Source organism: Leptodactylus fuscus, chromosome 7 (genome assembly GCF_031893055.1).
Source record: "Leptodactylus fuscus isolate aLepFus1 chromosome 7, aLepFus1.hap2, whole genome shotgun sequence".
NCBI classification, from domain to species: domain Eukaryota; kingdom Metazoa; phylum Chordata; class Amphibia; order Anura; family Leptodactylidae; genus Leptodactylus; species Leptodactylus fuscus.
This window is the reverse complement of record NC_134271.1, coordinates 65,875,494-65,902,292: the sequence shown is the minus strand read 5'-3', so window position 1 is coordinate 65,902,292 and position 26,799 is coordinate 65,875,494. Positions and strand designations below refer to the sequence as shown.

Below are 26,799 nucleotides of genomic sequence, written 5' to 3'. Positions count from 1 at the left end.
CCATTTCTAGGGTATCAGTATCAAAAATTCATTTGGGATGGAAAACCCATTTAATTGGCATATTGGACATATGACCACAGCAGAGCATTACTTTGGGGAGGGGGATAATATTGTTTATTTCTATTCTGAAGCATTGACTGTGGCTGCAGTATCAACAGATGATTGTGAAGCGGCGCATCCTCTCTCTCAACTGCTCTACTGTCATTTAGGGAGCGTTCACACTACCGTCATTGTCCGACAGGTAGTGTCTGCTGCTAGTGTCCGCTCAAAATCTTGCACGGACATTAGCAGCGGACACTAGTTGTGTCCATGACATTTCTCATTCATTTAAATGGAGATCGGGTGCATTCTTTTGCACTCCGTGCCTGTCCTTAAGTGTCCGTTGGTAAAGATGTCCAACTTTTCAAGTGGACAGAAAAAAACCTACATGTCGGGTTTTGCTGTCTGCTTGAAAAGTCGAACATCTTTACGAACTGACACTTAAAAATAGGCATGGAGTGCAAAAGAACACACCCGATCTCCATTTAAATGAATAAAAAATGTCATGGAAACAACTAGTGTCCGCTGCTAATGTCTGTGCAAGATTTTGAGTGGACACTACCTGTCGGACAATGACGGTAGTGTGAACTCTCCCTTACTGAAAACATGTGGGGCTGCTAAATGGTCTAAACCGAACAATATGGAGCTCTGACCCCACCAATTACATTGTAGGAAAGATTTTATACATGGAGCACTGGCAACCGTTTTATTGTTTACAATCTTACCCCTACAAGCAAAACAAGGTCTTTCTAAAGGTATACAGTTATCTGTCATTGCCCTCTCTTAGGGCTTCTTCACAAAAAGACTTTTTTTCAGCAGTAATAAATGGCATTCATGTCCAAAATTTTTGTAAGGTTTTATTGCAACACATTTGTGGAAGAATATAATTTTGTTACGTGCATTGCCATTCAGAATAAGAAAGTCCTCTTTCAAAAGTAGACTGCCCTACAGGAAGCTGTCATTAGTTTCATACTGATGTTCCTGCTGACAGACTCCGTTTATCTTTTCCATTAAATCTTGCAATGAAATCCACTTTCTGTCCCTTCTGTATTCTTTCCATTGTTTCTCTTTTGCCAAAAATCCTTTTCTCCCTGCCTGTTATTAATCATCAGGCATTATAAAACCTAAAAAAAAAAACAGTTCTGTTGTCATATGAAAGATAATGTTCTCAGCTTTCACATACTGCCAAGATGTTTATATAACTTCCATAGTATCGCACTGCGATCTTAGTTGCAAATGAAAGCTGAGAATCTCATCTTTCATATGACACACCTTTTATAATACCTGAGATATAACTATTTAATGTGACATCCCTCCAGCCTCAGCTTCTCTGTATTCTACAATAGCCTGGCCTACCTGTACGCCAGTGAGAAGCAATGAGTGGATTTTTGCTGACAATAAAGAAACATGGGAAGGATTAAATAAGGGGCAGAAGGTGGATTTCAGTGTATTATGTCACTGAAAGTAAACTGCCTCTTGTTCAGCATTGCTTTGAGCTTTATGTTATTTATCTCTTGCTTCTCATCTCTCCTGCAGGGTGACAAGAATGACAAGGCTGCAGCAGTTAAAATGAAAATGTTTGGAAAATTGACAAGGGATAAATTTGAGTGGCACCCTGACAGACTGCTGTGTAAACGTTTTAATATCCCCGATCCTTATCCAGGGTAAGCTGCAGGAGAATGCTAATTCATACTGTTCTTTGCACGCCTCAGCTTGCTTGTTCACTTGTTCTAAAGAGAAGCATGAAGTAAATAATCTACTCCTTCAAGGAGAGATCCGGATTTAGTTGCTTCTTTTTTCTCTTCTGTAGTGAGCGTTGTATATGTCACTTTATTCAAAGTTTAGCTCCACCCATCATAAAATGGTGTGAATGTAAAGTATAAGGTAACTGTTTATGATCTGCTCTCTTATCCTCATTAGCTGAAGATCAGTGAGAGTTTGACACCCAGGAATCACACGGATCAGCTGCTCCCCAAGCATCACTTCTCACCAATGAACATGACATCACAGTCATGCAGCTCAGTGCCATTCAAGTCATTTGGTTTAGCTGTGATACTAAGCATAGACTCTGTACAAATGCATAGTGCTGTGCTTGGTAACTATTGAAGAGGCTGCAGAATTCCTTTAAGGGAACCTCTAAGGGGGCGTTCACATTACCGTCGGTGTCCGATGGTAATGTCCACGGAAGATCTTGGCATCGGACACTAACTGTGTCCGTGACAATTTGCATTATTTTAAATGGGACATCCTGTAGTGTCCTTTAGTGTCTGCGTGTGTCCTTAAGTGTCTGTTTACAAAGATGTCCGATTTTTTTCATGCGGACAGCTAAATCCTATATGTCCCAGATCATTGGAAGCAAGTAAAGCTACTATAAAGATAGAACAGCCAGAAAAGCAATTGTATATTACAATATAGCCCATGAGTAAGTTTTAGTAATGAACACATGCATAAACACCTTAGACTGTGAGTAATAGATGTATAACATGATACCGACCACTACATTGGCCTTCAGTGCATGCAGAAAAGGATAAAAGATAGGCTAATCTTATTTTGACGTACCTTCTAGCACCTAAAGGTGTTTTGGTGGTAGTTTGAATGGTTAGTGGATTAATTCTCTTATAAATGGCCATTTGTAATGTTGTATTCATATATAAAGCTTTCTTGCAGTCCCTGTTTTGCTGACACAAAATGGCGCAGAACCGCAGTTTGGCCCCTTTCACACGGGGAGCGGATTGGCAGATTTTGACCCAGAGAGTGACGCGACAGTCGCGGCTTCCCCCTCCGGAGTAGGCTCAAATGAATAGGCCTAGTCTGGAGGGTGCTGCCGCGAGGCAGACGCCGGGGCTGAATCAGCTGCGGAGTCCACCTCAAGAAAGGACAGCTCCTTTTTCTTTTTTCATGTTGCCGCTCATGGAAAAAATTAGCCTGGCGGTCTACATAGACCTCCATTGTGAGGGGGCGGATTATGACGTGGATTCAGCGCCATAATCCACCCTCTCTTGCCCCGTGTGAACGGGGCCTATGTAATCTGTACGCGGGAAAGCTGAGATTGCTAGATGATTTAATACACAGGATAGAGAACTGGATAGATATGAGATGGATAAAGAGCAGGATGTATGGATGTATCTCTTGGAGATAATTGATAAGGAATGTTTGTTTGCTTTCCAGGTCAACCATCATTGGGCTTCCAAAAGTGAAAAGGGACAAATACTCGGTCTTCAATTTTTTAACTATTCCTGAAACACAGCCATCAACTAATGCTATTACATCTGCCAGACCTGAAAAACTACAGCTGGCATCTGAAAACAGTAAGTTGTCCCTTTTTTTTTTTTTTTTTTTTTTTTTTTTTTTTAAATCTATCATTTTAGGGAATTGTGATCTCCTGACACGTACAACTACATTGCAAAAAATGTCATGTACGACACTGCTGAATTCAGCGCATTCGTCTTTCCCTTTCTGTGCCCCCGGTTAAGAGCTAGTCAGGAATGCCCTTCCTCACAGCAGCGTCTATTGCGCTGTACTGTGAGAGGGGGGCGTTCCTTTCTGCCCAGCGATGACGCTGAGTAGTTCTTCAGTGAAACCGAGGATGTGCACCCCGGCTTCACTGCGCAAATGACAGAGGTATGGGGCATGTGCACTGAAGCTGAGCTGTATTCCTCTGGCTTCAGAGAAGAACGGCACCAGCACAGGGACCAGCAGGGTGAGTATAAAGTTTTTTTCTTGTTTATATTGCAGGAAGGCTTTATTATATATATATATATATATATACAGTCCTATGAAAAAGTTTGGGCACCCCTATTAATCTTAATCATTTTTAGTTCTAAATATTTTGGTATTTGCAACAGCCATTTCAGTTTGATATATCTAATAACTGATGGACACAGTAATATTTCAGGATTGAAATGAGGTTTATTGTACTAACAGAAAATGCGCAATATGCATTAAACCAAAATTTGACCGGTGCAAAAGTATGGGCACCTCAACAGAAAAGTGACATTAATATTTAGTAGATCCTCCTTTTGCAAAGATAACAGCCTCTAGTCGCTTCCTGTAGCTTGTAATCAGTTCCTGGATCCTGGATAAAGGTATTTTGGACAAACAATTCAAGTTCAGTTAAGTTAGATGGTCGCCGAGCATGGACAGCCCGCTTCAAATCATCCCACAGATGTTCAATGATATTCAGGTCTGGGAACTGGGATGGCCATTCCAGAACATTGTAATTGTTCCTCTGCATGAATGCCTGAGGATTTGGAGCGGTGTTTTGGATCATTGTCTTGCTGAAATATCCATCCCCGGCGTAACTTCAACTTCGTCACTGATTCTTGAACATTATTCTCAAGAATCTGCTGATACTGAGTGGAATCCATGCGACCCTCAACTTTAACAAGATTCCCGGTGCCGGCATTGGCCACACAGCCCCAAAGCATGATGGAACCTCCACCAAATTTTACAGTGGGTAGCATGTGTTTTTCTTGGAATGCTGTTTCTTTTTGGACGCCATGCATATCGCCTTTTTTTATAACCAAACAACTCAATTTTTGTTTCCAAAATGAAGCTGCCTTGTCCAAATGTGCTTTTTCATACCTCAGGCGACTCTATTTGTGGCGTACGTGCAGAAACGGCTTCTTTCTCATCACTCTCCCATACAGCTTCTATTTGTGCAAAGTGCGCTGTATAGTTGACCGATGCACAGTGACACCATCTGCAGCAAGATGATGCTGCAGCTCTTTGGAGGTGGTCTGTGGATTGTCCTTGACTGTTCTCACCATTCTTCTTCTCTGCCTTTCTGATATTTTTCTTGGCCTGCCACTTCTGGGCTTAACAAGAACTATCCCTGTGGTCTTCCATTTCCTTACTATGTTCCTCACAGTGGAAACTGACAGGTTAAATCTCTGAGACAACGTTTTGTATCCTTCCCCTGAACAACTATGTTGAACAATCTTTGTTTTCAGATCATTTGAGAGCGGGCTGTCCATGTTCGGCGACCATCAAACTTAACTGAACTTGAATTGTTTTGTAGAAAGAAATGGTCCAAAATACCTTCATCCAGGATCCAGGAACTGATTAAAAGCTACAGGAAGCGACTAGAGGCTGTTATCTTTGCAAAAGGAGGATGTACTAAATATTAATGTCACTTTTCTGTTGAGGTGCCCATATTTTTGCACCGGTCAAATTTTGGTTTAATGCATATTGCGCATTTTCTGTTAGTACAATAAACCTCATTTCAATCCTGAAATATTACTGTGTCCATCAGTTATTAGATATATCAAACTGAAATGGCTGTTGCAAACACCAAAATATTTAGAACTAAAAAAGATTAAGATTAATAGGGGTGTCCAAACTTTTTCATAGGACTGTATATATATATATATATATATATATATATATATATATATATATATATATATATATATATATATATAATTTTTTATTTTTTTTTATGTAGATTGTGCGCACTATATAGGGATCACAATGTACTTTTTTTTTTCCCCCCTATCAGTAGGTCTTTGTAGAAAGGGAGGAAATCCAGGCAAACACAGAGAGAACATATAAACTCCTTGCAGATGTTGTTCCTGGTGGGATTCAAACCCAGGACCACAGCACTGCAAGGCTGCAGTGCTGACCACTGAGCCACCGTGTTGCCCCCTAGGAAGGCTTTATTACAGGGGGATTCTGGACACTAAAATCCTGGCCAAAAGAATGGTTTAGTGTCCCAAATTGTCCTGAAAAATATACTTTAATCCAGCAGTTACAAGATTTTGAGATGAAAAAAAAACTGGAATGACATCACTAATATTTTGTCCAATGCACAACAATAATTACAAATAGTAAATACCAGCAAAGTCATCAACTATTCCCCTTTCAACAAAGATGTATAAGTATGGTGTCACGGGATGGTTAGAGTCTATACTATAGGCAATGTGTAATATATATTTCATGTGGAATGTATTCTCTAACCTGTTGTAAACATCAGTGTGTAGTTGGCTGATTCGGGTCTAGTGTGTTAGCACATTGTATGCAAATACCTCTAACTAGTGAGGACAATGGGTGGAGATAATCTGATCAGTGTCTCCAAGAAGATGTTGGATGGTGCATTGTCCATAGTAGACAGGGAGTCTGCTCTCCTTGGCATAGGTGAGGGGGGAAGGATCTGTGGCTCAGCCCTTCCCACCCCCAGGTATAGGTGTAACAGTTTAGTATATAGTTGTAGCTGGAGTTAGTATGTGTTAGCCGGCCTGTGCACAGCTCTGCAGAGAGCCAGAATTTAGTTACAGGACCAAGGAACCAAAGCTATCATTGGATTGTGACTTCTGTGGACTTATTGTTATTACGGTTGATGTGACCGCCGCCGGCTACTAACTTTGTGGATTACAATAAATTGCTGTTGTCTCCCGACCTCTTGCGTCCCTGTTGATTCAAAAGACCATCCGGAGGAAGACGTATACCTTTGCTCCGTGACAACTGGTTGGCAGCGGTGGGATCAACAGCGGATAGCGAGATGGACTACAGCAGCCCAGCGATTAATGGAGCCACAACCTCAGAATACAGGAACTGGACTATGGCAAGTCTACAAGTAAGGGCCCGGGAACTAAACCTGAGTTACCAGGGAAGAACGAAAGAGCAACTGATCGAGGCACTGGAGGAGATGACCCTGCAAAGCGACCATGAGGAGGGCTGCCCCCAGGAGACAGTAGAGATACAGGAGTGGCAGGTACAGACCCAAAAGAGCAGATGGGTTGTTTTGTATGAGGAGGAATTGGCAGTGCTGGGGCTAGGAGCAACTGCAGAGCAAAGGAGTAGAGCATTACAGAGGGCTCAGGAAACGGAGAAGGAGGAACAGAGAATGGCGCATGAAAAGGAAAGAATGGCGCATGAAATGCGAATGGCTGAGATAACTATGAGGAATTATAATCAAACGTCGACCCCCAGCCCAACAGTGAGAGAACCACCATATGTCTCCCATAAACACTTCAAGACCTTTGAGGAAGCGGCTGGGGATGTTGATGGATATTTTCAGGACTTCGAACACCAGTGCCACCTGATGGAAGTCCCAGAGAAGGATTGGGTCCGGTATCTGGTGGGGCACCTACGAGATGGGGCTGCGGAAGCTCTCAGAGCCATGGACCCTAGTGATCAGCGGGACTATGAGGCCATTAAAAGAGCGGTGCAGAAGTATTATGCAGTCACTCCAGAGACCTACCGAGTTCAGTTCCGCTCTTTGTCTTACAATGGGGGAAGCTCCTTCCACATGTTCGCCCACAAGTTGAAGCAAGCATGCAAGCGCTGGCTAGAAGGAGAGGAGGCTGTCACAGTCGATAAGATCCTCCAAGTCATACTTAAGGAACAGTTCTTTTCCCAGTGCCCCGCTGAGATCCGTGAGTGGGTGCTGGAACGGAACCCAGCCACAGTTGAGCAAGCTGCTTCTCTTGCAGATGAGGGCCTGACCATCAAGCCGCAGTGGAAGAGGTTGTTTGCAGAGGAGCGGAAAACTACCACAGTCCGCCAGACACCCTTCAGCCAGCCAACCACCTTTCGTGCCCGGCCTCAGGATTACAATTCCCCCTCTACCCCTGCCCCAGCCCATCGGCCTCCAGCTATGAACAACCCTGTCCCTAGACAACGACCTACTGGAAGAATGCTAGAGCGCAGATGTTTTGGGTGCGGGCGGCCTGGACATTTGCAAGCTAGTTGTCCTGTTAACATGGGGGCACGGGCCACCGTGGCATCCCGGCCTATTCACTACCTGGGAACCACTCCTAGGACAGAAAGTTTGGCCCCATTTCCAGATGACTCCATGAATGACACATCTGTTCCACCTCCAGGGGTCTATGGGATTCAGCCTTCCGCCACACATCCCGCAAACCTTCAGAGGAAGCACTTGCAGGAGGTCCTACTGGATGGCCGAACAGTTGTTGGATTCCGGGACTCGGGAGCTTTCCTAACGGTAGCGGACCCCCGAGTTGTGCGACCCGAGGCCCTAGAGGAGGGTCCTGGCATTTCTATCAAGTTGGCAGGGGGTACTCAAAGACGTATTCCTAAAGCTACCGTGGAACTCGACTATGGTTATGGACCAAAACGATGCACAATTGGTGTGATGAGCGGGCTGCCGGCCGATGTTCTGTTAGGCAACGATGTTGGAAATCTACAGTGCCACTTTGTGGGAGCAGTGACCCGAAGCCAAGCTCAGGGAGAAGCCAACATGGATCCACCGGATTTTCTGACAGATGCCAGCCCTTCAACCCTACAACTTTACCATTCAGTACCGCCGAGGGAACCAACACCAGAACGCGGATGGGTTATCCCGGCAGGAGGACATATGAGCTATAGAGACTGATGTGCATTCCCCAATTTACCTGTGTAGGCCAATTGTGTCATGCACATGTTTTGAGAGGGGGAGGGGTTGTCACGGGATGGTTAGAGTCTATACTATAGGCAATGTGTAATATATATTTCATGTGGAATGTATTCTCTAACCTGTTGTAAACATCAGTGTGTAGTTGGCTGATTCGGGTCGTTACTACAGTCCTTCAATATTCTTTCCAGGATCTCCTGACACTTATATTCTAGGAACATGCGTTTAACGCTAAACGTTCCTGTGTGTCTCCATTGTAACAGACTACAAAATAATTTTGTCTGAGCTTGCATGAGGACTTTATACACAACAAAGGGTTGGTGATTATGACCTAAGTCAAAATTGTAAGTATTTGGCCATTTTACCTCGACAACAAATAAAGTTGATTAATTTAGGCCACACCCCAGGGGTGGATAATAGTAAGAGCGAATTGGGTTGTAGCTGAGGGCACAACAGCAAGTAGTTGCCTATTTTCCTTCATTATGATCTGACTTAGTAATCAACTGTATTGGGGCTTGGGAGTCTACAGGGGTTTAGTATCTGTTGGGTGAACACATCCTAACTGTATCTGTTTATTATTATTATTATTATTATTATTACTACTACTATTATTACTATTATTATTATATGTTCCCTGATGATTTATATGTTACAGAGTCAAAGAAATCATCCAGGTGGGATATTCCAAATGCCGACGAAAAGAAGAAAGACTCAATCAGTGAGTTTTTAAGTCAAGTGCGTACTAAGAGTGACGTAATAAAACAAGAAACTAATACAAAAGTGAAAGATTCTGAGTCTACAGGAGCTGCTGTCAAGCCAGTTCAGGTACGTCTGCAACTTTGTATGTGTGCATGAGTTCATAGTAGTGCTTTACTACGTATGCTTACAGTTTCATAAAACATAGAACACATAATTCCAAATTGGTGTTGGAAACAGTGGTGGAATAGCACATGGCTTTATTTTTTATTTGCTTACTAAATGCAAAATTAACCCCTTAAGTACACCACCTTTTTTGGCTTTAGCTTAGCGTCCGTCGAAGGAATGCTTGCTTGACTTGATTGCAGATCTTCTGCTTTGTAGCTGAGTTCTATTGAACGACTCGCTGGTTACCCAGGGAGCTTGGTGGGAGGTCTCTCCCCCTCTCCACTTGTCATTTTCTCAGGGAGCATCACTTTTCATGCTGCCAATGCTCCTGCAGTCTCAGGGCAAATAGAAGCTTCTCCAACAACAGCCTCAGCCAGCCTTGGTGGGACACAGTCTCAAGGTGGTCCGAGCCCACATAGTTTTGCTGTCTGAGGCTACTACCATTCCTGTCTGCCTTGTTTGGGAAATGAAGGTGGACTTCTTCTTGAAGGCAACCTTTGTGGCAGCTGTTTCTATGTTTTTGCCCTCCCTTTATGGCCTCTTGGATTAGCAATACCTACATTGTCTGACCAATCAACTCCAGAAGGGCCTTTCCCTCGCAGCCCCCCCTTCTCAAGATAAACAGTTGCTTGTTTCTCAGATTCTGCATGCCTTGAAGTACCTCTGCCTTGCCTCTCTGGAAGCCAAGTTTCACGCACTGGCCATTCACCATACCTGTTGGATTTGGTTGTGAAATCCACCTCCAAAAAGGCCATTGTTGCTCTTTCATTCTCCTAGTACAAACAGCTCAGACTTTTTAGCAAGTGCGGTAACTTGAGAAGCAAATCTCTGATAAAGCTCTTTCCTCCCCAGCGCCTTTCTAAGAGTCAACAATCCTCCAACTGATTTCAGCATATTTGCTTTTCTCATGGCTCCAGCCTTCCCAATATTCCAGCTCCAGAAAGCCCTCCTTCAAAGCCAGTCCTGTGTGGCAGTCCACTCTGAGTCCCCCTGGCCTTACGTTCCCTTCCTCTCAATTTATTTATTTATTTTTTCTCTCATCACTTCTTTCCCTCCTTGAGCGGCTGTCTTCCTTCAGGCTCCCTTCTCACCATTTTGGATCTGAAGGGGCGAAACCGATTTGTCCACGTTCGCAGGTTCCATATGGGGCTTCCTGCGATTGATGATGGTATCTCTGGATCCCAGCAAATTCCTGTCCTCCAACAACATTCGCAACAACTTACCTCCCTATTTCCATTGCTAAATTCCATCAGCAGTTCCACTTTGCGGCAGGTTTGTGTCATGTCCAGTTTGTCACCCTCACTTTTTTGGGTGACGGCTCACTCTGCGCAATCTGTTGGAGTGTCCTGGGCAGTCCAGCATTGGCTTCCACTGCCCAGGTCTTGCAAAGCTGCCACCTGGGCTTCTGTCCACACATTTACCAAGTTCTAGCAGATCCATCTTATAGCCTCTGCTGACAGCTGTTTGGATGTTAACTGGAGATGAGCGAGTAGTATTCGATTGAGTAGGTATTCGATCGAATTCTATGGTATTCGAAATACTCATACTCGGCCCTCCCACCCTCCCTGGCCCTTTTTTTTACACCAATAACTATGCAGGGGAGGTGGGTCAGGAACTAGGACAATGTAGGCTTTGGAAAAAAACCGTATACAGTGATTGTCTGGCTAAATCAGCAGCAGCAATAATAATAATACTGGAACTTGAGCATGTTAGGTGCACCCAGGCATGCTTCCCCTGCTATCCCAGTTGCATTCCAGAGGTGTTGGAATAATTTCCTGAGGTGTCATAGTGGACTTGGTGACTACAATTCGTCTAATTTTGGTTTCCCTGAAACTAGCATTTTTTCCCCATAGACTATAATGGGATTCGATATTCGAACAAATAGTCGAATATTGAGGTTCTGCTCGAATCGAATTTCAACTTTTCGAATATTTCACTACTTGCTCATCTCTAATGTTAACTCTTTCCCGTCACAAGTATTTTTCAATTTTCATATTTGATTCCATTTTTTGAGAGGCGAGATTAACAAAAGCAGGCATTTATTTTGGAAATGTATTTATTTTTTATGATGCTCCTTGTGCAGATTAACATGTTAACTTTGTAATTTTGCTTGTTTTGGATATGACTGCACCAATTATGCATAGGTTTATTTTATTTTTGGCAGAACTATATGTTAGGAGGAATAATAGCATTTTTTTTATTTTCTAATTTCTATTTTTTTTATTTTTTTTATTATTTTTTTTACATATTTAAAAAATGTTTTTAAACCATTTTACTAAACTTTTTAAACATTTATTCATTAGTCCCACTAGGGGAGTTAAATATGCGATATGCAATACTTTTGTACATAGCACATGTAAAGGGTTAACTGCCAAGGATCACAGGTATTAGCAGGCAGGTTCACTGCCAGTGCCTGTACAGTCACTACAATGACCGTATCAGTTGCTGAGCATTAATTTATCCATTTGTCATGAGCTACACTAAGGATGGAACAGCGCAGCAAGGGGAGTATATGAGTCTGGGATTGACATAGGCTGTGTATCTCTGTAAGGAGAGCCTAGATCACCCATGGTAGATTAGGGGAGGGAGGGAGAAATCGCACACACCTCACCATCAATGTTTTTCAGTAGAATGGACAAAAGATCTCTCACGGCTGTAGAAAGAGAAACCAGTCCAGTTATTAACCTGTGATAACTGATACTTTAGTGATATGCGAGTGTATAATTCATTTTGTACGTCATTTTACATACAAATTCTGTGTTTTATTTAGTTATTCGTTACACTGGATACCTAGTATTGGTGGCTGCACGGTGGAACCTGTCACCTAGTATGAAATGTTAAATGTTATTATTTGATTGCTGCTGTGTTCCTGATTACGTTGGCGTTTCCCAATATAGTTTCTGTATCAATTCCTGATGGTTTTCTAGATCTCTGTGTGCTGTCATTCATTCATCTTACTCCGAGTGGATAAAAATCAGTCCCTGGTCATGTGATTTACAGTCTATGGTCATGTGATTTACAGTCTATGGTCATGTGATGAGGACACAGGTGCACAGCTCGTTACCAGGCAGATGTCTGATTACTGTGCTGTGACTATAACGAGCTGTGCACCTGGGTGTCCATCACATGACCATGGACTATATATCACATGACCATGGTCAGAATTTCATCCCCTAGAAGTAACAGAATGAATGACAGCAAGCCGAGATCTAGAATACCCTGAGGAAGTATTATGGAGAATTGTATTACTTTTCATATACAAACCATAAACTTAATCTCTCAATACGTGTCCAAAACGGGACAACCCGTAGAACCCAAAACAGAGGGTTCTCGAGTGGGCATCTATATGCCATTATAGGACATATAGCAGGAGATATGGAGAAGATTTAAGAAAACTGTATATAAGGAGATCTGTCTTTGCTGCTCATGGCAATGTAGGTTTGTTTTTTTCAAAAGCACTAAAAGAAATGAAAACTGCAAAGTGTTTGCTGTGGCTCACAAAGGCTGTTTTTGCTTTTAGACAGTTTCTTACATTTCCACCCAGCTTTCAGTCTCGCTATGCCATCTGATGCTTGGACTCTGAGTTGTTAAGCTGTTTAAGGTGACACAGTGACGCATCTTAGGGTATCTTTGGGTGTAACAAATAATATATTTCCTGCACACCAAAGCAGGTTATTTATCTGTTACTGCATATACCAGACAAAGTCTCTCCAACTACTCTTATCACATTTCTTTAAAATGAATTATTTTTAGGGTCCATCAAATAATGCAGAGCAGGATCCAGAAGAGGAAGAAAAGAGACCGCCTATTGATTTGTTTAAAGCAATATTTGCCGAGTCATCCGATGAGAAATCCTCTTCCTCCTCTGATGAAGAAAGTGATGAAGAATTGTCTCCTGCTCCCAGTGCAGACATTGACGCCAGCAAATCTGAGGTTGCAGCATCGTCCAGTATGCAAGGTACTGACCATTCCCTCATTGATGGAAATGATAGAGGAAGTGATGAATGCCCTCACAAACATACAAGCAATATATTGTGCTTTATAGGCAAAACAGCAGCTGCAACAAGCTGTATTGTTTTTGGACACTATTATGTCCTGTTGTTGACATTGCCAGAATAGCTAAATTTAGTAAGGATTTGGTGAGCTCATTTTAATTTAAAATTTTTTAAAGGGGCAAATGCCCTACTAAGGTTTTTTAGCATTGTAGAGGTACTATATAGTGCGGGTTTTTCTAGGGGATAACACATATTAGAGGAGATTTAGAGGCACATGTCCCAGAATTTTGTGCCACAAAACTGTCTAATGTAACGTGCTAACTTTTTGTAGTGTTGTTTTACTCACGTATATGACTTGTGCAGGTATGTGGCTTTGGAGGGAAGGACATGACCTAAGCTGCTGGCGCCTTAGTTGCAACTAGTGTTGAGCGAAACTATTTGTCGAATACCTTGCTCCCATAGGAATGAGTTTAAGCGGCCGAACACCAAGGGGTTAAGCGCTGTGAAGATTTACCGGCCGCTAACACGCATTCCTATGGGAGCGAGGTATTTGTATCTACTATTCGCTCAACACTAGTTGAAACACTTTGTCAACATTTTGGGGCTTTTTTTTTTTTTTCTTTTTTGTTGTATTCAAAACTAACCAATAAGTGGTGAAACGTTAGACTACACAGTCTACACATGCCAGATTTATCAAATCGTATTTCACTCTTTGGCACATTTTAAAGGAGGTATTCCCGTTTTTTTTTTTTTGTTTTTTTTATCTTTATCTTTCTTTTATGCCTTGCTGAGGTCTTCCATGCCCCTTTGTGGCCATCCTTTCTATGAACTGTTGCCCAGAATTGAACTGCATATTCCAGATGGGGGCCACACCAATGATTTATAAAGTGATAAAAATACATGCCTGTCTCGCGAGTCCATAACCATTTTAATATATGACAATATCCTACTAGCCCTAAAAGCAGTTACCTGACATTGCATGCTGTCATTTAACCTATTATCTACAAGTACTCAGGTCTTTTCTTCACCAGTGACTACCCCAGCTTTACTCCCCCTAGGTCATATGTTGCATGTGTATTCTTATTACCCCGATGCATAACTTTTACATTTATCTACATTGAACCTCACTTGCCATTTAGATGCCCAAACACTCAGTATGCCAATGTCTGTTTGTAACCTATGTACATCCTCCATAGACTGCACTGTCTAGTCTAAGTTTGCAATGTGTAACTGCGCTGTCTGTTAGACAATATTATTAAATCTGCCCCATTTAGTTTTTTTTTTTTTCCATAGAAACCCCAGCACTTTAACAACCTTGATGTATTAATATGTGAAAGTGCTTGCTATTACTAATACATCGCCACTTTATGTTGATAGACTAAACATGGCATTGTATAAACGGGAATTCCTTGTAGTCATGATTTCAGTTCCTAGAAACAAGCAGTGGTATTCTCTAAAAGCTACCTTTGCATATTAATATGGCCAACCACAATATACTGCCATACAATAAAAACTAAATGCCATCAATTATGTACTCCAAATGGTGGGCAAACTGCAAACAGTCCCATGGAGAAAAAAAACAAAACATTGGTGCTCTTCTGCAAAATAAAGAGGGATGTATTCACTACAGAATGGCAAGATAAAGTGGTTAGTCATGCTTTGTTAAAAGATTAGTCACTTAACTAATTCCTCCCACACAGATTCTAAATATGAATTACGTCTTTAAAGTTGCTGTGGAGGGTCAGAAGGCATTAAAGGGAACGTCCAGTTTCAGTGAATAAATTTTGTTTGTGTAACGAAAAGTTGTATAATTTTCCAACATACTTTCTGTATCAGTTCCTTTCTATTTTCTAGATATCATCTTGTGGTGATTCATTGATAACTTCCAGTGGATAAAAATCAGTCCATGTCATATGATGGACACACAGGTGCACAGTGCGTTACAGTCACAGCTCAGTAGTCCGAAATCTGTCTTGTAACAAGCTGTGCACCTGTGTGTCCATCACATGACCATGAACAGCAAGCAGAGATCTAGAAAATCATGAGGAACGGAAACAGCAAGTTTAATGGAAAATTATATAAATTATCGTTATATAAAGGATAACTTTATTATTTACAGAAATGGAACAAACCATTTTAACATGCTACAGATCTCCTCTTATATACATGGAACATTCAATTGAGTTTTAATGTGTCAGTGCAGCCTAAAACCATTTTAATGTAATAAACAAATGGAAAAAAAACCCTTAAAAAATACTTCTTTACCACAGACTTTGCTCTTCTGAGCCTGCCAGTAACAATAAATGCCGCCATCATTGCACATTTTCTGTCTGCACAGACCCGATTAAAGGGGTTGTTTCATGAGGACAGCTCTTCTTCGTGTGTCTTGTTTAGGAATAAGAACGTCGGGGGTGGGGGTTGTTTCCTCACTTGGAACGCTCCTTTGTCAGCCAACGTGTATCTCATTGGAGGACATTGCGTGTCCGAATATTACACGCCCATTCATTTGAATATATGGTTGTCTCTGAGACCAATATAATGGAGAATGATGATCGCCCAACTGGCAATGAAAGCATATTGAGTTATTGTATTGAATAGGGAAGCAATAATAGGACCGATATTTTTCTCTGTCTTCTTCACAGTTTTATGTAAACCATCTTTATTCACAGAACCTGAATCCACAATAAAGCTTTTGGCTCCTCTATCTGTTCCTGCCGCAAAAGAAGCTTTGAAAATAATGGATGTGGAAGAATTTGGTCCCAAGTTGCCTCCATCTAGTAAGTCATTCAAGTGGTGCCAAGAAAATGCATAGCTGTTGCCGATAGAGGCCATGTAATCTTTCTGGTTATTATTGGCAACCCCTCTAGAGTTATACTAATTAGTAGTCTAAAACATATCAAGTCTCCATGACAACAGCGCATCTGAAAAAAAATAAGACCGGTTGCCACCAGTAGCCTCAGGTCATCATGTGTCAGTATACAAGTAAGTTAAAGGGGGTGTCCGGGATAAAAACAAATCCTTACATTAATCTAAACACTTTCCCCCACCTACTTTCTAAATAACATCATTTATCAAAAATGTATATTTCTAGCTTTTTTCAATGGGGACACAGCACCATGGGTGTAGACCTGGCCACTAGGAGGCTGACAATAGGAAAACGAAAAGCTGTCGGCTTTTAGGTAGGGATGTAAAGGGGATGGAGAAGTGGGAAGAGGAATAGGATGTTAGGTGATCAGGTAAAGGAGATGACTGTGAATTAGTCAATATTTATACTCTTAATCGGAAAAAATAAATCAACTTGTTTTATGGATTATCATTAGATTAACAGTTTCTTATATAAGCGATGAGAGGTACAGTTCCAGGGTAATGTATAGTTTTAATATTGATGTTGGAAGTATATGAAGAGAAATCTTGTTGAGAGATTATAAAATACCACAATGACGACAGGTTTCTCAGACCTAGTAAAATGTGGGACTAAGTAGAGTATTTTAATTAAATATTTCTGGTTTCCATGGTATCTATTCTGTATATTTTTCCCCAGGTAGGAGAATATGCAGTATAGTTTAATTCCATTTCTTTGACTTGTTTGACCTTAGCTTTTACTTCTGAAAGTCTCAGATCTTCTGTACTTTTCCATTTTGTAGCCACAACACTTCTTGCTGCTAGAATTATATGGGATCCTACTGTTTTACAACTTCCAACTAAGGAATAAGTCTGTAAGAAGCAAAGTGCAAGTTCCGGAGATATGGAAAGATTTAGTAATAAGGTTTTGTTTAATGCTATAAATACTTTGGACCAGAAGATTTTTGTAAGATGGCATGTCCACCATATTTGTAAATATGGCCTTTTGGCCACGTCCTCTTCAACATCTTTCAGAGTAATTGGTATTTGTTTAGGAAATTCTCTAGGGAGTTAGATTCCATCTTAGTATTAGTTTTCTGCAAGAGTTCAAGGTGGTGCATTCCTTTAGATATTGTACTAGTCCAGTTAAATGCCTTTAGCCACTTTTCGTAGGGGTAGGGTTTTCCGAATTCTTTCTCCCAATTTGATATGTGCTTAGTTTTTGTATCATGTGGTGGTTTGGACAGTTCTTTATAGAAAATAGAAAGCCATTTTATGTTTTTTAAACCATTGTCTTCTCAGTGAGTTGTTTCACTATCCGGTATAAGAATACGAATATATCTCAGGGGCAGTAATTTTAGAGGAATATGACCATTAAGTCCAGTTTTTCGAGCATATTCTTTCTAGCATTTGCATGTTGCTTTAATGCAGTCCAAGGAGGAGAAAATTGCAAAGGGCGAGTTTTGTTGGTTGTTTGAAGTAGTGATTTGGAATCCTCATTTGTGTAATGGTTTTATATCTGTGCCCAGATTTTAGGCAGTTATTGTTCCACCATGGCTGACGCTAGGTTCACACTAACGCCCGGAGTCCATTCTGAGCTATCCGTCTTCTGCATGCAGAAGACGGAAAGCTGGCAGACCGGGTCCAGCCGTGTGCGCTGGTGAGCGGTTTATGCTCTCCGCCGTGAAACCAGGTTTTTTTTAAACTGGACACAGAGTACTGCTTGTTTTTTAAAAAAACGGTTTCGTGGCAGAGAGCATAAAACGCTCACCGGCGCTCACGGCTGGACATCTTTCAAACCCATTCAAATGAATGGTTATGAAAGAGTCCTGCAGGTTTTCATCTCCTGCTCAGTTTTGTGCAGGAAACAGAAACCTGCATGAACGGAGACCGGGCGCAGAACGAGCCCTTAGTTTGGTCTAGTAGAGACGCTTGGTGACTGCTTCCCCTTCCAATTGTTATATTTTCTTCTGCTCAATTTCAGATGGTACTCCGATGTTAAGCACTTACTCTGGGAGTCTGAATGATCCCACTAAGAAGCAGAAACACAAAAAACACAAAGAAAAACACAAGACGAAAAAGGAACATAAACATAAGAAGGAAAAGGTGAGACTTGTTTAATCTCCTAAATCCAGTGAGAATATCCACTTTCTCCATAACAATAGATGTAATGTTAGTCATAACTGATATGTTTTGTATGGAAATGTAGTAAGGGTGCTTTCCCACCAATTGGTTGTGATGAGGTTTGGTTCAGGGTTTTTTAAAGCCAAAATCAATTGTGAATCGTAAAAGATGGTAGCATAAAGGTAAATCTGTAAATCTGCTCCTGTTTTGGCTTTGAAAACTGCCTCAAAAATCTTAACAAAGCTTGGACATGTAGATGTTCATCAAAACACTCACAGCTCACAGAATCTCTCAGAAATCTCTGCTGGCCTATCACAGCCCTTGCATTGCCAAAACGTACAGTAATAATGTTACTTGCTGTGGGATTGAAAGTCACAGCACAGGTCACTCATGCTGCTACTGTATATTGCATGAGATTAGCTGCCGGTGACTACGTGGTGGCTATCCCAGTGACCCTGTAACCATTGTGTCTCCAGCCTCAAGTTAAATTCCAATCAAAGGCTTTTGTGGCAAATCCACTATAAATGTCTGACAGTTGGGATAACCATCATCCTGTGACCCCCTGGTTTACAGTCAAAGGTGTATGTTTTCATGTATATTGTTCTCTGCTATTAACCCCTTCCCGACATCTGCTGTACTAGTATGGCTGATGCCGGTGGTATAAATGCTGTTTTATACATTAATCCCTTCCCGCTGATGACATTTTTCAATTTTCGTTTTTGACACCCCCTCCTTCCAAACAACATAACTTTTTTTATTTCTCTGCTCTCAGAGCCATATGAGGTCTTAATGTTTGCAGGACAAATTGTTCTTCATGATACTACCGCTAATTGATCTGTACAATGTACTGGGAAGCTGGAAAAAAAATTCAGAATGGGGTGGAGTTGAAGAAAAAGTGCAATGTGCGACTTTCTTACGGGTTTCGTTTTTATAGCGTTCATTGTGCAGCCAAAATGACATGTCATCTGTATTCTATGTTTCGTTACAATTCCTGCAATAACCAAATTTATATGGTTTTATTAATATTTTAACCCCTTAAAAAAAAATCCTAAACTGTGCAATTTTTTTTTTTTCCCTAAAAGTCGCCATATTCTTACACCTGTAACTTCTTTTTGTACTTCTGTGTACAGAGATGTATAGGATATCTTTTTTTTTTTTTTTACAGGGCCAGGTGTACTTTTCAGTTATATCATTTTGGGAATTGGTATTGCTTTGATCAATTTTTATTCAAACTTTTATCAGAGGCAAAACAGTGAAAAAACAGCGGTTTGGCACTTTTGACTTCCTTTCCCGCTTCGATGTTTACCATATAGGAAAAATATTTTTATACATTTGTAGACCAGGCGTTTTTGGACACAGGGATACTTAACGTGTATGTGTTTCACAGTGTTTCAGTACTTTCATATGTGTTCTAAGGAAAGGGGGGTGATTTGAATTTTTAATACTTTTTAATTAATTTATTTTTTTGGTTTTTACTTTTATTAGACCCCCTGGGGGTCTTGAACCCCCAAGGGGTCTGATCACTAATGCAATGCATTACAATAAATCGTCATTTCTTTTGCAGGCTGTCATTAGTTATAAGTCACTGCAGACAGGCTGGGGAGCGCCAGGGGCCAGCGAACACTGGCAAAATGGCGGCGCCCATGCGCCGCCAGGAAAATAGCGCCTTGGTCAGCTTTGACCGAAGCACCAGAAGGGTGAATGCCTGTGATCGATGCGGGCATCAACCAGGGCATTAGCGCATGGTTTTTGCTGTATGAAACCTAGTTAAACACCCGACATCTGCCGTACTAGTACGGCGGATGCCGGGAAAGAGTTAAACCTAACTGCTCCTTGGTAAAAACTGACCAATGTGGACGCCGCCATTTTCCCAGTGATACTGTTTTGGATTTTTGTTAAGGGGTTAAAATGTAAATCAAATCATATAAATTTGGTGTCCCCGGAATTGTACCAAAACATAGAATACAGATGGTATCTTTGTAGGAAACAAAGAAACTATGAAAGAGCTTAATAGAATATTAGAACACACTAGGCCATGGATACTCAACTGCTCCTTAATGTGCCCATCCACAGTAAAAATACTCTGTAATGCTACCACTCACAGTATAATGCTCCTTAATGCCCCACTCACAAGTTAATGCTCCTTAGTGCCCCCACCCACAGTATAATGCTCCTTAGTGCCCCCACCCACAGTATAATTTTCCTTAGTGCCCCCACCCACAGTATAATGCTCCTTAGTGCCCCCGCACGCAGTATAATGCCATGTTAGGAAATAGTTTTCCTGATTTGTCTTGTCTTAACCTTGGGTGCGTCGTATAGTCAGACACCTCGTTTTGTCCGAAAAATACCATAAATACTGAACATGTTCATCTTTGACCTTTACTTGATAGCAGAACCCAGTCAACGGACCTTTACTAAAAGTAGTTGAGTACCCCTGCTCTAGTCATCAAAATTTTATTGTTCTGGGGATAGAATTTTGTGGAATAGATAATGAATGCTAATTGTATATTGATTTGATTTTTTTAATATAGAAGAAAAAACACAAGAAGCAAAAGCACAAAAGTAAACAAAAAAGTAGGAGATCTGATGATAAAAGTACTGACACAGATGACAGCAACGACAGTGTCAGCGAGTCTGAGACCACAGTGGATATAACACCCAGAGAGCTTCTAAAGAGGTCAGTGGCAAGATTTTCTTTTTCTTTAAAGGTGTTGTCCAGGATAAACTAAAAATTAACCCCTAAACTAAACTCCCTTCTCCCACCTAACTTCTAATTTACTTGAGTTAAAAAAAAAAGAAGTATAATTACTAGTGTTGATTCGAATACCTCGCACCATAGGAATACATGTAAGCGGCTGGCGCCGCCGGCCGGTGCTTAACCTCTTGGTGTTCGGCCACTTACATGCATTCCTATGGGAGTGGAGGTATTCGAAACTATTCGTTGAATAGTATTCGCTCATCTTTAATAATTACCCATATCCCTCTTTCTGATAACCCGGTGATGTTCCATTTCACCGCTTCTGTAACGGAATGTCACCAACACTCTTCCCCCTCCCCTGTCCCCTGCAATACTTACCAGCCGTCCTGTGTCCGGGGAATGGGTCCTCCCCCTGTCTTCTAGTAGAGGGCGTAATATCTTAGCCAGGGAGACGGGGAGGGAGTGTGGGAAACAGAGGAGGGTGAGCAGGTCTATTAATAGGATGGATCGCTATTCTAAAGAGATATATGGGAGGAGTTAGTAATGGTCAGGATCACTATTCTAATGAGAGCCAGGGAGGGGAATGTAGGAGTGAGAGAGGAGGAGGGGGGCTGAGTGAGAGGAAGTTAGTGCAGCAGCTTCACAGGAAGTCTGCACAGTAGGAAGCTACAGCATGTAAACAAACAGAAGATGCTAGAAGCAACCATAGACGCCCAGAAATCACTACAAACCCTGGAAAGGGTATATGGGTGCACTTCTTTGCTTCTTTAACCCATTACTAGCACTTTCAGACCTTTATAAAAAAAAAAATATATATAAAATTCTACCCAAATAACCCCTTTAACTGACAGACAAGAGAAGGGAGGCTCCTTCTGCAGCTAGTTGTCTTGCATTCAGGTTTCTGTTCTTCATGTCGGCTTGGGGTCCAGAAAAACGGAAACCCTATCCGTTTAAAAAGCAGTTACAAGAGGACTTCATGGACTATATTTGGGTCCGAAGGGTTTCTGCCTGAAATCGTCTGAGAAAAAAAGTCTTGCTATTTTAACCGAATGCTAGTGTGAACCGACCCTTAGGCCACTTACAAACCAGGAGTGAATTAAAACCAGGAGACATGTGGCCTTGCTCAAGCCTCCTGCTCTATTATCTGGGCGGAGCGCTTTGTTCCAGCCCTGTTGGTGGTCCTCATTTCAGGCATGGACCAAGCGGCAGACTAACAAAGCCTAGGAGAGCTCATCTAGGGTGTGTGCTTGCTGCTCAAGAAGATCCTCCTACAGTTGTACCCCCAGTTAGGCAGTCCCGGCATACGCCTCTTCACCTCCCGCCTGAACAACAAACTCTCTCGATATAGGGCCAGGTCCCAGAACCTTCGGGACATAGCACTGTTGCCTCCGTGATTTCCTGGTTGGACTTCCACATTTTGTACTGGTTGCCACCTCTTTCTCTTACGTCTCAAGTTCTCAGAATCTCAAGACCAACGGGGTTCCAGCCAGATTGGTCCTGCTGGACCTAGTACACGAATCTCATGTTCCTGCTGGAGGACGTTCCTTTGTCTCTTCCTCTGCTAGTCGCCCTCTTTCTTTAGGACCATTTTTCCACCTTACCACTAGCTGCATTTACTGGCATGGCTGTTTAAGACTAGGTCCTGAGGCAATGCAGTTTTTTGAAGCCTGTTGTCCATCCCATTTTCATGGCCGGAAACTCCCGTACTGCGCTATTTCATCACTTGTGGAAGGCCTATATACAGTGGGGTGAGGATAATGACTTCCATCCGCTATCACTCTCTCCTGCCTGGATCCCGGCTTTTTCCCAGTCTGGTCTGGACCAAGGTTTTGATTTTTAATTCTCTTAAGTGGAAGGTATTTTTTCAGCACTTTCCATTCCTTTTCAGAAGTCCCTGGGCTTCCGTCCTCAGGTGAAGACCTTGCTACAGAGAGTGACACACGGCTCCCTGCTATGGAACCTTGGGATCCTAATCGCCCTTGAGCTGCTTCCAACTCCTCTTTTGATCTTTGGTGAGACTTTCCTTCGCTTTCAGTCCTGGGTGGTTTGCTTCCTGTTGGCCATCTCTTTCATCCACAGGGTCTCTGGTCTGGCTTCCCTGTCCTGTAAGCCTCCCTTTCTGGTTCTTCACTAGGACAGGGTTCTCCTTTGTCTGCCACCTTCTTTTACTTCAGGTGGTGTCTTCCTTCCACATCTCGAAAATTTTGTTTTACTGGTTTTCTGCCAGGACCCCAGGCACAACTTGAGCAATCTCTTGGGGGCAGACTGGGTCTATTTGTCTCGTGACCCCTTCCGTCGTTCGAACGCCTTGTCATGTTCTCTGAGGTCCCTCTCAAGGGTCTGCCTGTCTCCAGGGTTTCCATCTCCTGATGGTTTTGGTTTGCTATTAGGGATTGGCTGCCGCCTCTCTATGTAACGGCTCTTCCTCGAGATTTTTAGGCGACTCCTGGGCATTTTAGTATCAGGCTTTTGCTGCTCAAATCTGCAAAGCAGCAATCTGGGCCTCTATCCACACCTACTCCAGGTCCTACCAGATCCATCCTGCCATGATTCTGCCGCTGCTGTGTGCTAGGAAGCTCGCATGGCTGTGTAATTCCCACCCTTTGGTATTGCTTTAGGACTTACCATGGTGTTGTGTCCCCAATGAAATAAGCAAGAATACTACATTTGTTTTTAGTTTCTGGGTTAAGGACATGTTGGTTCCTTGCTCTTTTTTTTTTTTTTTTTTTTTCTTATTTGTGCCTCTGCTACTGCTGTTAAATAAACTTACTAAGAGGGTAGCCTGGAGGTAGAGCTGACCTCTTTTGATGGTCCTAATGTCAGCGTTCTAGTGGCCAGGTGTACTGTACCCATAGTGCTGCAGATCAGAAGCACTGGCAAGGTCTTGTGCTACATTCCCCTATTCCCATCTTGCCCTAAGTAGATTCTGGCTATTACCTTAAAATGAGCAACCAAGTCCTGCAGACCCAACCCTCTTTATCCCATAGTCTCAGTCCAATATGAGTTTCATCTGGAAACTCATCAAAGGTACATTAAAGGGGTATTCCCACGTCGCATACTCACCACTCTTCGCTGCAGTAAATTCTTCTGTCTTCCGGCTTTGTTATGTCATTGGCGGGCGGGGTTACATATGCAAAGCCAGCGGCGAGAAGTCGTCGCTTCTATCCCGCTGGCCCTGCGTGTGCCCTGTCGATGCACTAGGCATCGGACGTACAACCTTCACAATGTAATACAGACCCGGCATCCGCTGTAATAGAGAAGCGGATGCCGGGGAGTGTAGACTCCGGCACAGGTGAAGCCAGCAGCGGCAGGAGCGATGCTGCTATTCCGCTCCTCCGCCCCTCCCTCCCCTCCGGAATATCAGCATCACTCCTGCCGCTGCTGGCTTCACCTGTGCCGGCGTCTACACTCCCCAGCATCTGCCTCTCTATTACAGTGGATGCCGGGTCTGTATTGGTGCGCCCCCCCCCCCCCCAAAGTGTAAACTACCCCCCTCCAGACTCGCTCCTGTGCACTTAGCCCCTCCTCCCTCCCCCCTCAGAGCAGCAGATACATCACTTGACTTATGACCAGATAAGTCAAGGGATGTGTAAAAAAAAAAAAAAAATGAAGTAAGATAGTGGACAAACAAAGCAGTTTTGCTGAAGCAATGTATTTAGGAAAAGTCTTACATTCACATTAACAAGCAGTATAGATAGGATCCTTGTGATGGGAAAACCCCTTTAAGGTGATTAAAATAGATTTAGGTTCTCCTAGGGCAAGTGGACAAACAGAATGTCAGTTTCACCGTGCCCGCTTAACCTAAAAGAATCTCAATATTTGAGTACAGTAAATGTATTTATATGTAATAGGTTTTGGTATATAAATAATGATGATATAATTTCTCATATCTTTGTGACTCAGCATATTAAATAATAATTGTGCTATTGCATTCATATTATATACGTTATATTATGTGTATAAAATACATAAGTATATTTATTTTTCAGGTTAAAAAATCTACCTATACCTCATTCAAAGTGACAACATGGATTTTATTCGGTGAATGGGTCTTCACGTCGCGTTTCTCAGCTACAACAGAAAACTTTCTGTAAATATGTCTGTGTACAAGATCAATAATGTAAATTTGTATAGTCTATGGAATTAATTTCTATTAAATAAAGTAAAGACTCTGTTTGGTTATCCTGTCTGCTTGTATTCTATATGTTGGGTTGGTCTATATCTGCAATTTGCCACAAAATTGGACATGGCCAAAAAGTTTAAATAAATAGGGTACTTATGGGGTTGTTTTCACATGTGCATTAAAGGGGTTGGCCACTTTCAGACCAATACTGAGAAACAGATGTCATTATTTGTATAATAAAAAGTTAAACAATTTTGCAAACAACACCAAACAAAACCAAAATCACCAAATCATTAGAACACAACTGGCTGCGTCATGTAGGGAATATATAAGCTGTGCAAGCAAATATCAAGGGACACCCCAGATTTACAGCTTATGAGGGAAAATATACCGGCAGTGACCCCAGAGTGACTTCCCCAATCATAGGAGCTTCTGGGACATAGTAGGGAATTTGTTTTTTTGCAATGTCCTCTGCACAGCTTACATATTCCCTCTTCGCCATCCACTGTGCAGTCACGTCTGGGATACTAATACTCACTACACCCCCTGATAAATTCTTTGAGGGGTGCAGTTTCAAAATGAGGTTGCTCCTTTGGGCAATCCACTTTTCCGGTACCCTACAGGCTCTACAAACATGACATGGCTTCCAGATACCAAACATCTGAATCTGTACTCCAAAAGCTAAAAAGCGCAGGGCTCCTTCCCTTCTGAACCCTGCTGTGTGCCCAAGCAGCATTTTATACCCACATATATAATTTTTTGCCCCTTGTAATGGCCCACTTAATAGTTTTAGGAGTGCAGGTCTCTAACAACACAAAGTGGGTGCAACGTATTGGGCGCTGAAATGGCATATTTCTTTAAAAATTTCAATATGCATTTTGTACATTAATTTTTGAGAAGCATTTTAGGCTCAAAAAGATAATACCCCTTGATACATTCCATGACAGATGTAGTTTCTAAAATGGGGTCACCTTAGAGGAGTTTCCATTGTATTGATACTTTAGGGGCTCAACAAATGCGACATGACACAGCCACATCTGCCCTCCAAAATCCAAATAGCCCTCTTTCTATTCTGAGCCCCACCATGTACCCATACAGCAGATTATGACCACATATGGGGTATTGCCGTGTTCATGAGCAATTGTGTAACAAACTGTCGGGGGCTTTTAATTCTTTAACTACTTGCAAAAATTAAAAATATGGCGCTAAATGGACAATTTATTGGAAAAAAAAGTAGTTTTTCATTTTTATGTTCCAATGTTAATAAAATCTGTGAAATAGCTGTGAGGTCAAAATGCTCACCAAACTCCTAGATAAATTCTATTAGGGGTGTAGTTTCCAAAATGGGGTCACTTTTAGGGGGTTTCCATGGTATTGGTACTCTAGGGGCTCTGCAAATGCGACATGGCACCTGAAAATTATTCCAGCAAAATCTGCCCTTTAAAAGCCAAACAGCGCTCTGTCCATTCTGAGCCCCGCCATGTTCCCATACAGCAGATTATGACCGCATATGGGCTATTGCCATCTTCAGGAGAAATTGCTTAACAAACTGTGGGGGGCTTTTACTCCTTTAACCCCTTGTGAAAATGAAAACTTTGGGGATAAAGTGACATTTTAGTAAATTTTCATTTGCACATCCCAATGTTAGTAAATTCTGTGAAACAGCCATCGGGTCAAAATGCTCACTATCCCCCTTGATGAATTCTGTGAGGGGTGTAGTTTCTAAAATGAGGTAAATTTTATGGGGTTTCCATTGTTTTGG

At 41.9% G+C, this 26,799-nt stretch overlaps 1 protein-coding gene across 2 annotated transcripts in view; it reads left to right on the top strand.

Annotated features, from left to right (window-relative positions):
* Positions 1-25,078, top strand: part of GPATCH1 (G-patch domain containing 1) — a 44,036-nt gene extending 18,958 nt beyond the window's left edge. The window contains exons 13-20 of one of the 2 annotated variants that reach the window (XM_075282029.1): positions 1,576-1,703; positions 3,208-3,347; positions 9,048-9,217; positions 13,010-13,214; positions 15,921-16,028; positions 18,077-18,198; positions 20,748-20,893; positions 24,904-25,078. In XM_075282029.1, coding sequence (XP_075138130.1) covers positions 1,576-1,703; positions 3,208-3,347; positions 9,048-9,217; positions 13,010-13,214; positions 15,921-16,028; positions 18,077-18,198; positions 20,748-20,893; positions 24,904-24,937 — 1,053 coding nt within the window. In that variant the 3' untranslated portion in view covers positions 24,938-25,078. Of the gene's footprint in view, positions 1-1,575; positions 1,704-3,207; positions 3,348-9,047; positions 9,218-13,009; positions 13,215-15,893; positions 16,029-18,076; positions 18,199-20,747; positions 20,894-24,903 lie in introns of both variants that reach the window. The other variant, XM_075282028.1, reaches the window with a different exon arrangement.
* The last annotated feature ends 1,721 nt before the right edge of the window (positions 25,079-26,799 follow it).